Raw genomic sequence first — 14,233 nt, forward strand, 5'->3', positions numbered from 1 at the left:
GGAACAGCTAAAACACTTGCTTATTTTCAGAATACTAGAGTATATTTTTATTTATAATTGGATAGACTATGTTAATTAATTGTATAGACCAGCATAATTATATAACTTACAGCCTTTGTATTTTTATAATTTATATCTTTTGCATATATTAAGTAGTTGAAAGGTACTTCATTGGCTCTCCATAATTCTTTACTTTGTAAAAGTGTTTGAAAATTCAGTGAATTGACTAAGCAATAATATACCAAGTGCATTATAACTGGAAAATATAAATATATGCATTAACCACCACATATTTTTGCCACACACATTTTTCATCTTGACATACTTGGCCCTGAGTTTGAAATATGCTTATTCTAAGTTTGAATAATCTTCCAGATTTATCAGAGGACTCATTCTTATTCATAATCATTTTATTTGAAGATAAATTGCTCTTATAATCATGGTTGGTTGGTTGTTGGTTTTAAAACACAGTTTTTTTTTTTTTAATATGAAATTTATTGTCAAACTGGTTTCTATACAATACCCAGTGTTCATCCCAACAGGTGCCCTCCTCAATGCCCATCACCCACTTTCCCCTCCATCCCACCCCTCTTTAAAACAGTTTTAAAAGCACATCAATGATCATGGTTTAAAATCTAACAGATTTCACTTTTCATTTACCAGGGAAACTATCATATGTTATTTACCTCCAAATTCGGATTATAGGGGTGGGATGGGGTTCTGAGGGAGAGGGGAAGTGATTGTCTGAAACACTATAATTGACTTTTACAGAATGAATCTCACTGAAGTGTATACCCGTAAGGATTCTTGTTGCAAACAACAAAAAGCAATTATGATTAAATTAAGCAGAAAAAGAATTTATTGGAAGAATATTAGGTAGCTCACAGAATTTCTGGAAAGGCTGGAGAATGAGCTTTGGAAAACAGGTAGAAGCCAAAGGAAGCTGGATGACCAAAATTGTAGCCAAACTCTGACCTCAAAAAGAGCTGAAAGTTTGTGTATATGTCTACTGGTAGTGGTGCTTCTGAAAACAGGATTCCAAACACTCTGCTTGTTTGAATCACTCCTTCCAGATTCAAAGTCTGATGGGAATGTCCAACTGACCAAGGTTAGTTTATGCCAGCACTCAGGCTGTCAGGCCTCAAAGACAGCAAGTATATCCAACCTTCTCAGCTTCTGCAGTAGAAGATGGCACCGTTTCTCTCACCAAAGTCCACCAAGCATATGAAATAGGTTTGATGACTGAAAATCAACATGAGAGATCAACTGTTGTCCATCTCTTTGTCTTTCTTTTTTTATTTATTTTTTTAATGTTTTATTTATTTTTGAGAGAGAGAGACAGAGCTCCAGCAAGGGAGGGGCAGAGAGGGAGAGGGAGACACATTCTGAAGCAGGCTCCAGGCTCTGAGCTGTCAGCACAGAGCCTGACGCAGTACTCAAACTCACAGACCGCGAGATCGTGACCTAAGCCAAAGTAGGATGCTTAACTGACTGAACCACCCAGGCACCCCAATCTCTTTGTCTTTCTAACATCAACATATACCATTCTTCCTATATTTACACATTTACGTATTACTAACAGTACAATTTTCCTAACATAATACTATTATCCCTCATCCACTTTCAAGTCCAGAATCTCCATGTGATGTCTATTCCTCCTCTAGTTCTGTAATGATCTTGTCCCAGTAGTATGCAGCCCATAGACAAAATTGTGACCTAACCACCACCACCCCTATATACAAAAATAGTGTAAGATAGGAAAGAAAAGAGAAATTACTAAATATATAAGCACATGTGTGCACCAATGGGGAAGAAAATATAGTTAGAACAGGGCTTTGCAAGCTTCCTTGTTGAGATTACCTGAATTACTTGTTCAAAATACAAGTTCCAGGGGCGCCTGCGTGGCTCAGTCTTTTAAGCATCCGACTTCGGCTCAGGTCATAATCTTGCATTTCCTGAGTTTGAGCCCCTCATTGGGCTCTGTGCTGACAGCTTGGAGCCTGGAGCCTGCTTCAGATTCTATCTCTCTCTCTGCCCCTCTCCTGCTCAAATTCTAGAGCCCTATTACAGACAAATTGAAACAATCTCCAGGGTAGGATATGAGGAGCAGCATGTTTTGTCCCAAAGGTCTCTGATTTAAAAACAAAACCATACAGCTCTCAATTCTGCCACTGGCCGGCCATGAGGCTAAATTGTTATGATTTGTCACCACTGCCATTTATTCCGTTTCCTTTGTGTTCAACCAGTATCTCAGTGAATGAAATGTCTTTACCTAGTGGTTGATGCAAGGATCTGAGTCTTGAATGGCCTTGCCTATATATGATTGCAGATCTTTGTTTAATTTTTATAATTCAACATGGGTATTGTGAGGAGGATCTTATCCAGGAGATAAGATCTCCCAAGTTCTAGTCAGACTCCTTTCCCTATTCCCTTTTCTTCCATGGTCTTCAGGGCCAATCACCCCAGTTAGCACCATGACCAGTTTTTTAAGTCCTTACCTAGAGGAATGAGCTAAAAAATGACCAGTTTACAATCCCAACTTCCAATGCAGAGAATACATTCTATCCCCTTGTACCCCACTCTGTGTACAAAAATTGGTACGCCAACAGAACCTGGAATCATGGAGATGGATAGAACCATAAAGGGTCTAAGATTTTATCCTGCTTGTAGACTTGCTTGCTACAGTGAAATGGATGCCAACAGGAGACTCCCGGGTACCAAAGACTATTACAGCAAAATCATAGTCAAAGCATCAGCATATTTGCACTAGTTCATGGAGCCCCAATTCCCACAGTGATGTAGAGGGCCAGATGACTCCTGTACACACTATGGGTTGCATCACAGGAGAAAAGTCCAGAGCCAAGGGCCAAGCAGTTCTGAGCAAGCAGCAAAGAAGCCAGTCTCTTTTCCCCAGGGGAGCAGCAGTTAAATGGTAGTAATACTCTATTAGATGCCTATATGACTAACTACGGAAATTGCTAAGTATCAGGAGATGGATAAGCCTTGCCGTTAGCATACTCAGCAATAATATGAAGGGAGGCCCAGGACCCATGGCAGATTGCCTCTCCTCACAATGGAAAGCAAAATATATGGACAGTATATTAAATATAACAAGATATTAGTCCCTCTACTACTCTTTGGATCCTGTTATTCTGTCAACAGAAGAAATACTACTGAAAACACTTAAGTCATTTGGAGCATATGCCAAGACCTTTAGGACAGCATCTCAAAGCATTTTCTGACCTTGTTCCAAAAGTAAACCTTCAGTAGGGTTGTCCATTATTCTATAAGACCAGTTGCTTCTGGTCTGATGGGGATATGTGATAAAGCTTGTTAATCCCAGAGGCATCAGTATTCTACAACTTTCATAGGAAAATGAGTTCTTTGATTAGAAGCAATGTTGTGTGGGATGTTATATAAAGTATATGTAGTATAAGGTATTCAGTAAGTCCACAGAAAGAATGTATAAAAGAAGTATAAGGCAGAAGTATAACCAATCCAAATGCAGTATCGTTGTTCCAATAGAACAAGTTGCTACCTCCTTCATCATCGTAAGATTCCATTGTAATCAAACCTGCCACCCAGGCTATATAGTGCTATATCAGGGAGACAGATTGTTCACTGCAAGCAGTGGTGCTAGCCAATCAGTCTTGGCAGGGGAAAAGACTATGCTAAAAGTATATGTATATCTCGGGGCACCTGGGTGGCTCAGTCGGTTAAGCGTCCAACTTCGGCTCAGGTCACGATCTCGCGGTCCGTGAGTTCGAGCCCCGCGTCGGGCTCTGTGCTGACTGCTCAGAGCCTGGAGCCTGTTTCAGATTCTGTGTCTCCCTCTCTCTCTCTGACCCTCCCCCGTTCACGCTCTGTCTCTCTCTGTCTCAAAAATAAATAAATGTTTAAAAAAAAAAAAAAGTATATGTATATCTCTATGCCACCATGGCTACCTGGTAGTGGGTCCAGCTGTGGTGAGAGAAGGAGGCTGATTGATGTCTACAAAATGGGTCACTATGGTAGGCAGCCTCTAAAATGGCCTTCATTGATCACCATCTGCTGGTATTCATCCTTTGTGTAATCTCTTCCCCTTGGAGGGCTCTGGATATACTGACTCACTTCTAATGATAGACTACATGAAAAGTGATGGGATGTCATTCTGAGATGAGATCACAAAGACTGTGGTTTCCATCTTGAGCAGTTTTTCTTGTTCTGTCATTCATTCTGTGGAAAACCAACTGCACATATTATGAAGTGACCTTTGCAGAAGCCCACATAGCAAGAGCTGAAGGAGGTTTCCAGTCCCAAAGCCCACAAGGCATTAAATCCTGCCAGTAATTGGGCTAGTAAACTTGGAAGCAGATCCTCCCCTAGTTGTGCCTCCATCTGGGACTGGATCCCCAGCTAAGACCTTGACTGCAGCCTCCCTTAAGGCCTAGAGCCAGAGAGCCAGAGGTACACTGGCTCCTGGATTCCTGACCCATAGAAACTGAGAATAAGTGTTTATTGTTTTAAGATACGAAATTTTGGTATATGTGATGGAGTGATAGGTAAGTAGCAGTAATCTTGTTCTGATTAAGAGAACTTCTGAAATGGGAGCCTTTTTTTTTTTTTTTTTTTTTTTTTTTTTTTTTTAGCAACAAGATCCAAATGTTCTTATGCTTTGGAGTGATTCTGAGAGGTCCTATTCCAAAGGACTATTCCAATACCTTTATATTCCCAGTCCCTGCCCACTTGACTAAACCAGTGCCCATGAAGTGATGTAGATCTTTAGAGCTTTATCTCAAGCCATATCTCCTTCCGGGAAGGCAAAGTGTACAAAATAAAGTTCTAGCCTCTTGAGAGGATCTCTCCCCCAGGCATCTCTCTGTCCTCCCCCACCCTGTTCCTTCAGGGCCTCTGTTAAATGGGGCTCTAAATGCCAAGGCAGTCCATTGACAGCTGAGTCAGTATATTTAGCAAAGCCATCTGTGTAACAGCTTCGAATTTTTTCCTCAGTCAACTAGTCACAAGCAACTTGTTGTTAAGCTATATATATAAACTAAGGGTCAAATATATGTGTGGGAGCTACCTGCTAATAAAAATTGCTTGAGTTTTGTTTCCGGCCCTGATCTGTATATAATACTCTTAGTAAAAGGACTCCTTATCTAGGAGGATCAGATAACTCCTAGTTCTTGATGAGAAACTCAGATTGCATAGCCCCCTAATGTCACACTGTCAGACATTACCAGCGCCCAATAGTTAGCCAAAAAATTTTCTGAAAAATAAAAAATCTAGGGACCTGCACTGTGATTCTGTAAAGATTTCCACAAGTTACATAAAGCCTCCTGATCTGCCACATATGTTCCAAACACCACTGCAACTGTTGGAATTCAAGGGCCAATTGGCAGAGCTCCTTCCACTACAGCCTGGACCAGATGGCAAGCCTTCTCTTGCTCTGCACTTCATTCACAACTGTCATCTTTCAGGTCATCTGGTCAATGAGTCAGAAATCACGAATTAGTGCACTGAACAATTAGATATTTAAAAAACAAAAGAGAATTGAGGGGAAAGAAAACTATTACACGGGCAAAAGAGTAAAAGGTACTTTTATCTTTGTATACTATAAAAGAGATCTTTCAAAAGACCTCTGCCTCAGATTAAGAGGAATACACGGAATTATTCCCTCATCCAACTTCAGCCATGATTTGGGATTTTAATCACCAGGAAGGTCAGGGTAGCTTGAGTCGCTCTTCGCGAAAAAGCTGACCCTCTCCATCCGCCTTTTCCTGCACACAGCCCAGGATTGGAGCACAGACTCCTAGAAGAGCTCTGGAAGCCCGCCCCTCCCGGCCACACGCACGCCCCGCCCCTCCTTACGCAGGCCCCACCCAATCTCAAGCACGCCCCGCCTCACGAGAGATCCGGCCCGCCTGTGGGTTGGGCTCCGAACTGCGCCGCTGGCTCCTTCTTCCTGCTCCTTCATCCTCTGCTGAGCCCAGAGGACGCTGCGGGAGTCGGCATCATGACTGTAACGAGGCTAGCTCGGTTGCTTGGCTACATCCCGGCCACCGCGTGGAGAGCGGCAAGTAAGGCGCCCGGCCCCGGGGCCAAGGTCGCGGGCGGGGTCGCGAAGGCCGAGCGCCGCGAGAAAAGCCTCCCTCGGGGAAGCCGCGTGTGTGTCGGGAGTCTGAAGGTGCTGGGTGTTGCAGAGCTTCTCTTCCTCAGCTCAGCCACGCACGTCTTGGTCCTGGGCAGGTCCCTTCACCGCCCGGCTCAGGGTTGGGACTAGGGCTAGAAGATCACCCCAGCCCTTCGAGAGCCTGGACACCTGCGTCCTTCCGGTCATTGCTCTGGTCTGGAAGGGCAGCAAACATTCTAGGTTGTTTACTTTGGAGCTCTCAGGGCGCACTACGCTTTGATGCTCGTGAAAAAAAAAAAATGGAAAAGACGGCCCTTGGGAACGAGAATCATTCATTTACTTTCATTTACTTATTTAATTTACATCAAAAAATGTAGCGGTTTACTGTATTTAAAAAAACTGGAAAAGTGCAGACGTCGCCCCACGGTAGCAAATTAGTATAATAAAAATTAGATGAAGTCGAATTGTTAACTACAAAGAAGTATGTATGCTTTCAGTAAAAACTGACATTTTTAACCTATTTTTGTTGGAAGCTTTTTTCAATATTTTGAACTTAACCACAATTAGTTTAATTGAGGGCATCCTGGAGAAATTGTGTAAGTTGAAAACAGAATTACTGCTTCTCATATTAATGAATCCCAGATTTCTATGCAGTTTGTTTTCTGTATTCATTTCTCCCCAGATATATTACTTGTTAATTGTAAACATTTAAATGTTCCAGGAAAGAATAATACAGAAAGTGAAAGTCCCATTTTTATCCAGCCTTCAAGGTAATAACTGCACATTTTGTTATGTGTTCATTCACCATCCCTTTTGCACTTGTGTTAAAAACTTAAGAATGAGGTATTTGATACCCAAAACATGTATAACACGAGTAAGTTATGAAGCACAGCTTACATTTATGAACCCATTTTGCAATTTAAGAAACAGAATATTTCTGTTATTAAACAGCAACCTGTGTGCTTTTTCCTGATGCAGCCGTGTAATTTTACATGTTTTTGATCTTTATAGAAATGGCTTCTTACCATTTGTATTTTACTTGCTTTTTTCCTACTAACACTGTATTTTAAGAATCATCTATGTTGCTGTGTAAGGTTGTAGTTATTTTCAGTTGTGAGAATATATCGTACGGTTTTTCCATTCTTCTTCTCAGTGGACATTTGGGTAATTCTGGAAACACCAAGATTGGCTGCTACACATTCTTGCATAAGTTATGGGTGTTCTCATGCAAGGAGTGGAATTCTGGAACCTATGGTATAGGCCTTTGCAGTATTACAATGTGATGCCAAGTTGTAAAGGCATTTTCTGTTCCTACTGGCAATTACATTCCTACCAGCAGTGTATTAGAGTTTTTCTTGCTCCACATACTTGTCAATATTCGATAATCATCAGAAAATTTGATTTTTGCCTGAATAGGGTTTTGAAATGGTAGATCATTGTGATTTTGCTTTAGGCAAAATCTGGGTTTTATATCCAGTATCCTAGCTAAATTCCTTTTCTCTTTTAACTTATCCAATTAGAGAAGTTAAACATCTTTTCAAATATTTATATTAGCTTTTTTGGTGAAATCTCTTCATTTTCTTAATGGATTTTTTTTAATGTTTATTTTTGAGAGAGAGCGCGAGCAGGGGAGGGGCAGAGAGAGAGGGAGACAGAAGATCTAAAGTGGGCTCTCTGCTGATGGCAGTGAGCTCGATGCGGGGCTCAAACTCCTGAACCATGAGATCATGACTTGAGCCCAGGTCAGATGTTCAACCGACTGAGCCAACTGGCACCCCCATTTTTATCTTTCTTCTTGATATTCTTTACATATATTTGAATGCTAAACCTTTTTTGGTTATGTAAGTGGCAAATAGCCCAGTTTGGGGCTGTTTTTGTCACTCCATGGTGTCTTTAAAAAAAATTATATGCAGTGTAGCACAGTAAAATAATGGTTCTGCATGTACAATCACACATCTTCAAAAGAAAGTTGTCTTTTGATGAACAGATAATCATAATTTTATTGTAATTTTGTCTTGATCTTTTGTTTATTGTCAGTGCTTTGTGATCTTGTCTAAGAAAGCCTTTTCTGCCCTAAAGTCAGAATTATTCTCCTATACTTTCGTCTCAAAGGACCATAGTTTTGCTTTTTATATTTAAGCCTTTATTCTACCAGGATTGATTTTTATATATGGTGTGAGGCAGGAAACCAATTTCATTTATTTTTCATGTCAATAATCAGTTGTCCTGGTCCATATAGTAGACCTTTCCCCCACTGATACAATGCCAGCTGTCTTAAATCAAGTTCACATGAACATATATGCATGGGTTTATTTCTTGGTTTCCTTTTCAGTTGCATCAATTTGTCTATTCCTGTGCTGATATTTATCAGCTGTATTAATAACCATACCTTTATAATAAGTCTTAATATCTAATAGGGTAAATGCCCCCATTTGTTTTTCAGAAGTGCCTTGGCTCTTCTTACATATCTGCTTTGCATATCAAATTCTTTAAAAAAAAAAAGTTCCTGTTGCGATTTGATCGCTTCTCAATAATTTTTTAAATTATCATTTTCTGACTGCTGCTTATGTATAGATACATAGTTGAATTATTAATGCTTTTGTATCCTGCAGCCTAGCTAAATTACTTTATTAAATAATTTATTTGTAGCTATGTGGGGAGGGTATGTATGCTAGGTAGACACTTATATTATCTGCAAGTAATGAAAATCTAGTTTCTTGCTTTCTAATATTTATATCTTTTTTTTCTCTTTCCTTGCTCAGATTTACAGTAACATGTTGATATCTTGTTTGTGATTGTAAAGGGAATGTGTTCATACTTTAAGTGTCATATTAGCTGTAGATGTGCCCTTTATCAGGTTAATGAAGTCCTATACTATGTCTAGAAGGGTTTTTGTTGTTGTTTATGTATTTGTCTGGTTTTTAAGACAATAAATCTTGAAATTTACTGAATTCATTTTTCTTCATCTTCTCAGTGATTATATCATTTTTCTCCTTTAAATCTGGTGAGTTGGTGAATTGTAGATTTTGCTAATGCTCTAGCATTCCTAGAAAATAATTCAAATTGATCATGATTATATATTTTTTTAAGTTTTATTTATTTATTTTTGAGAGAGAGCACAAGGGGAGAGGGGCGGGGGGGGGGGGGGGAACCAGAGGATCCAAAGCCAGCTCTGTGCAGACATCAGAGAGCCCAATGTGGGGTTCAAACCTTAAACAACTGAGTCACCCAGGCATACCATAATGATTATATTTTTAATATGTTGGATTTGATATGTTTATATTTTGTTTAGAAATTGGCCTGTAATTTTGCTTTTTTGCAATTTCCTTTTCTGGTTTTGAAATTAAGTTATTCTAGCCTCTATTCGAGAATCAAATTCGAGAGTCTTCCACCCTTTTGCTGTCTTTGTTATATTTTGCTTAAAGAGGTTATTTATTCCTTGAGTGTTTGGTATAACTCACTATAAAACTATGTGCTCCTCCAGGGAAGATTTTAAATTACTGATGTAATTTCTTCGACAGTTATTGCATTGTTTATCAGGTTTTCTTTTAGTTTTGATAAGTTAAATTTTTCTAGAAAATTGTTCATTTTGTATACTTTGATTATATAGGCATAAAGTTCCCTTTTTAAAAAATTTCTGCTCTCATTATATAATCTACTTTTTAAGTTTTTTTCCTGTTTGTTTATTTTTGAGAGAGAGAAAGAGACAGCCAGCAACAGAGACAGTGTGAGCAGGGTAGGGGCAGAGAGGGAGGGAGACACAGAATCCAAAGCAGGTTCCAGGCTGTGAGCTGTCAGTACAGAGCCCAACACTGGGCTCGAACTCATGAACGGTGAGATCTGGACCTAAACCAAAGTCAGATGCTTAACTGACTGAGCCATCTGGGCTCCCCCCATTATGGAATCTATTTTCTTCATATTATTTATTTTGCCTTCTCTGTCTCTTTTTTTTTTTCATATTTTTGCCCCTTTAATTTGGCATTTCTTTGTGCTTCCTACACCTGAAGATTCCTGTCTGCTTTATTTCTCATGGTCTTTCCATTATCTCTTTGTGGAATTATGATTAAACAAACATTTGTTAGACCTTCTCATTTTATCCTCCACATGTGTGAGCTTCTCTTTGGTTATTTTCATCTTTGTCTCTATGCTTTTTCCTGCATAATCGCTTCAGAACTAAATTCTAGACCACAAATTCTCTTTTCAACTGTATCTGTTCTGCTATTTAATGCCCTTCGTTTGAGCTTTAACTTTAAATTGTTATATTTCTAAGTTTCTGTGTTTTTTAAGTTGGTCTTGCATAGTCTCTTACTCATTTCTCCTTTTTTTGGCTTTTTTTTTCCTTGAACACATTAAATAGTTATTTTATATTCTGATGTCAGTGATTTCAGTATGTTGAATCTTTATGGTCTGGCCCTGTTTGTTGATTCTGCTGACTCTTGCTTGTGATGGCTTGTTTCCACACATATTTTCCTGAGATTCTCTCTGTGAGACCTACATGAGACATGGGTTGAGAGAGTATTTTTCAGAGGATTTGCTTCTGCTTTTGCCATGTGACCGGGGCACCTCAACTTTAGACTTGGGTCCACTTTATATAAGGTATTCCCCTCGGGGGGTTTTCGACCGTGCAGATAGCGTGCAATCAGGCATACATAAACATAAGTATGGTCAGCCAGTACTTTCAAAATCTCTAGAAGGCTTCTTTTACACATCCACTCAGAACCAAGGTTGAGATGGACACTTATCCTTCCTTCACAGTTCTCTTCATTAACTGGAAGTTTTTTTCTAGCTCCTTGTTCTTTAGACCAGCAGCATGAGCATCATCTCGAGATTGTTAAAATGCAGAATGCAGATGCCACTCAGACCTACTCAGAATCTGCTTTTTTAACAAAGATCCCCGGGTGTTTTATATGCACATTAAAATCTTCAGGCTCAATTACTTTTCTGAGTGCCGTGCCTCCTTGAGTCTTGGCCTCTGATAGGCTTTCTGTTTTGCTCAGGTTCAAAAGACTCCTCTCCCTGCTGTCCTGGGAGCTCTGTACCCTAAACTCTAGGTGAGAAAGGCACAGGATATATGGTGGTTTAAGTGTTTGGTTATCTCGCTGGACTGCTTTGTTAGTTTCTCATTATTTACTTTCTTAAAGGTTCTTTGATTAAAAAATTTTTGTATATTTTTCAACCTTTTTAGATGTTTTATAGCTGTAGGTTTTTGGCATCTCTAATTTATCAAACTGTCAGAAACAAGTTCTGAAAAGTTGTTTGTTGTTTTAATTTTTTAACAGTAATTCAATTTTTTCTGTTGCTTTTATTATTCTTTAAATAATTAAAAAAAATTTTTTTTAATATTTATTTTTGAGACAGAGGAAGACAGCACGAGTGGGGGAGGGGAAGAGAGAGAGACACAGAATCTGAAACAGGCTCCAGGCTCTAAGCTGTCAGCACAGAGCCCGATGCGGGGCTCGAACCCATGAACTGTGACATCATGATCTGAGCCAAAGTTGGACATTCAACTGACTGAGCCACCCAGGGGCCCCTATTATTTCTTCTTTTAGAAGGTCATCTTCGGGGCACTGGGGTGACTCGGTTGGTTAAGTGTCCAACTCTTGATTTCGGCTCAGGTCATGATCTCACAGTTGCGGAGTTTGAGCCCTGCATTGGGCTCTGTGCTGTCAGCACAGAGCCTGCTTGGGATTCTCACTCTCCTCTCTACGCCCCTCCTCCACTTGCACCTAGTCTCTCTCTCTCTCTCAAAAAAAAAAAAAAAAAGGTCATCTTGTTTCTTGTAATGTACTTGTAAACACAGTTCAGAATAAGCTTTGGATAAGGCCATATCACCCCTTGATGAAGAAGACATGGGCTTTATGGTGGTGATTTTGTTTCTCAAAGGATAATTTTTGCTTTAAGTTTGTCAGCTATTGCCCATGTAGTTGATACAGTCAGAAGCTTGCTGATGGCCAAAATGTAATACTAACATTAATATACAGCTAACTTTTGAATAATTTGGGGGTTAGGGCCTAAACCCCTGTACCATAAAAAGTCCACATATGACTTTTAGGGTGCCTGGATGTCTCAGTTGGTTAAGTGTCTGACTCTTGATCTCAGCTCAGGTCTTGATCTCAGGGTTGCGAGTTCAAACCTCACATTGGGCTCCATGCTGGGCGTGGAGCCTACTTAAAAAAAAATCCACGTATAACTTTTGACTTCCCCAAAACTTAACTACTATTAAAGCCTACTGCTGAACGGAAGACTTAGGATAATGTAAACGGTTGATTAACATGTATTTTGCAGATTACACATATTATATATTCTTACACTAAAGCTAGAGAAAAGGTTATTAAGAAAATCATAAGGAAGAGAAAATACATTTACAGTACTGTGCTGTAAAAAGTCCATGTGTATGCAGACCTGTGCAGTTCAAACTTGTTTGCTCAAGGGTCAGCTGTAATTACTGATGCTTAGTAATTACTGATGCTTACTGATTACTGTTGTTTGACAGGCAGAATCCATAGGAGTGGCTCTGGGGCTCACCTTCACCTCTTTGCTAATCCTTATCATCTGATAGATCCTTTTTTCTTGGTGTCTGCCCATCAAGCTACTCACATGTGTCTCACTGTCACCATGACTGCCAGGTTGCTGTGCATGGACTCATTTCCAAAGCTATAAAGTTTGTGGGTGCCAAAGAGCACAATGTCCCTATCTTCTCTTGTACTGTCCAGAAATGAGAGGAATTCTCCACATTCTGTCACCCTGTTACCTGTCTGCAAAAATAGTTCAACGTAGGCCTCCCTGATCTCAGAGTCCCCTGAGAAAACTGGTTTTTTAGCTTTTCCTTGCAACTTTTTTTTTCTACAGATAAAGTTCTACACTTTGCAACTCTTCTGTCTTTTCCAACAACACACCTACCTTCCTGTTCCTTACCAAAAACCCTTTTGTACATTGACTCTTGTGTCCTAGAATTAGGCTCAAGTTATTATTACTCTCAGTGTGCGCACATAGAGACATATGCATTACTTAATTTCTCTGAACTAGCCTGCAAGATAAGTAGAAGTACCCCCATTCTGTAAATAGGGAAACAGACTCAGTGAGATACATACAGTAACTTTGTCAGGGCCACATTGCTAATAAGTGGTGTTGCTGTCATTGGGACTCGTGTGATTCTAATGCCCTTGGTTTGCAAGTTTTTTGTTGTTGTTTTTTTTTTTTTACTTCTTTGTTGTATTACTGAAGCAAGGGGCCAAGCTGCTGTAATGGTTCTGCTGATGGGACAGGCAGGACACCTCTGCTTTGACAGGTAATTCGGGGATCCATGTTCTTTTCATCTCATTGCTCCACCATCTGTAGGGCAATGCCGATGATCAGCCCCATATACAGTAGTAGAATTTTACTAGTTATTTACACCTATGTTCTGAATGGTTGGACATATGTTCTGAATGGGCACTGTCTATACAAGTTATTAAATATTTTAAGTATCACCTTGCTCTGGATTTTGTCCACATCTGCATGGTTGAAGCTGGGTCCCTGCCATGTCTATATTACAACCCAAGGAAATGGGAAAAGAAATCCAGGGCAGTTAGCTTGTTGCAAAATTAAGGCAACCTAAAATTTACGCATATCGTTTTCGGTCACAACCCATTGGTCACAACTTGGACACATGGATGCTTGGCTGCAGGGAGGCTGTGAAATGTAATCTCTAAGTGAGTGGTCTGATGCTCAGCTTAATAGCAAACAAGGTGGGAGTGGGAATCCTAGAACTAAACGGAAGAAGTGAAAAGTGGCTACTTGAGACATTTAGCAGTCTCCACCACATTGACCTAATGCCACTTTTTCAGGAAATGATTTTGTTCATATTGAACAGAATTACTGCAAATTAAAGACAGTCACACCTGCCCCATCAGATAATTGTGAGCTCTAGTGAGATGTCCTATTTTTAGCTTCTAGCACAGTGCCTGGCACATAGTAGGCATTTAACACATATTTATTACTTGTATTATTTATATTTAGTATATCTGTATCACTTAAGAGGAAAAATATTTTTTTGTTTATTTATTTTGAGCGAGAGAGAGCAGAAGGGGCAGAGAGAGAGAGAGATAGAGAGAGAGAGATAGAGAGAGAGAGAGAGAATCT

General features: G+C 39.7%; 1 protein-coding gene across 1 annotated transcript in view; it reads left to right on the top strand.

The window, feature by feature from the left end:
- Positions 1-5,886: 5,886 nt before the first annotated feature.
- Positions 5,887-14,233, top strand: part of SDHAF4 (succinate dehydrogenase complex assembly factor 4) — a 35,820-nt gene continuing 27,473 nt past the window's right edge. The window contains exon 1 of the mRNA XM_049653887.1: positions 5,887-6,059. Within this exon, the coding sequence (XP_049509844.1) occupies positions 5,996-6,059 (64 nt within the window). The 5' untranslated portion in view covers positions 5,887-5,995. The remainder of the gene's footprint in view (positions 6,060-14,233) is intronic.

This window comes from Panthera uncia (genome assembly GCF_023721935.1).
Source record: "Panthera uncia isolate 11264 chromosome B2 unlocalized genomic scaffold, Puncia_PCG_1.0 HiC_scaffold_24, whole genome shotgun sequence".
NCBI classification, from domain to species: Eukaryota; Metazoa; Chordata; class Mammalia; order Carnivora; family Felidae; genus Panthera; species Panthera uncia.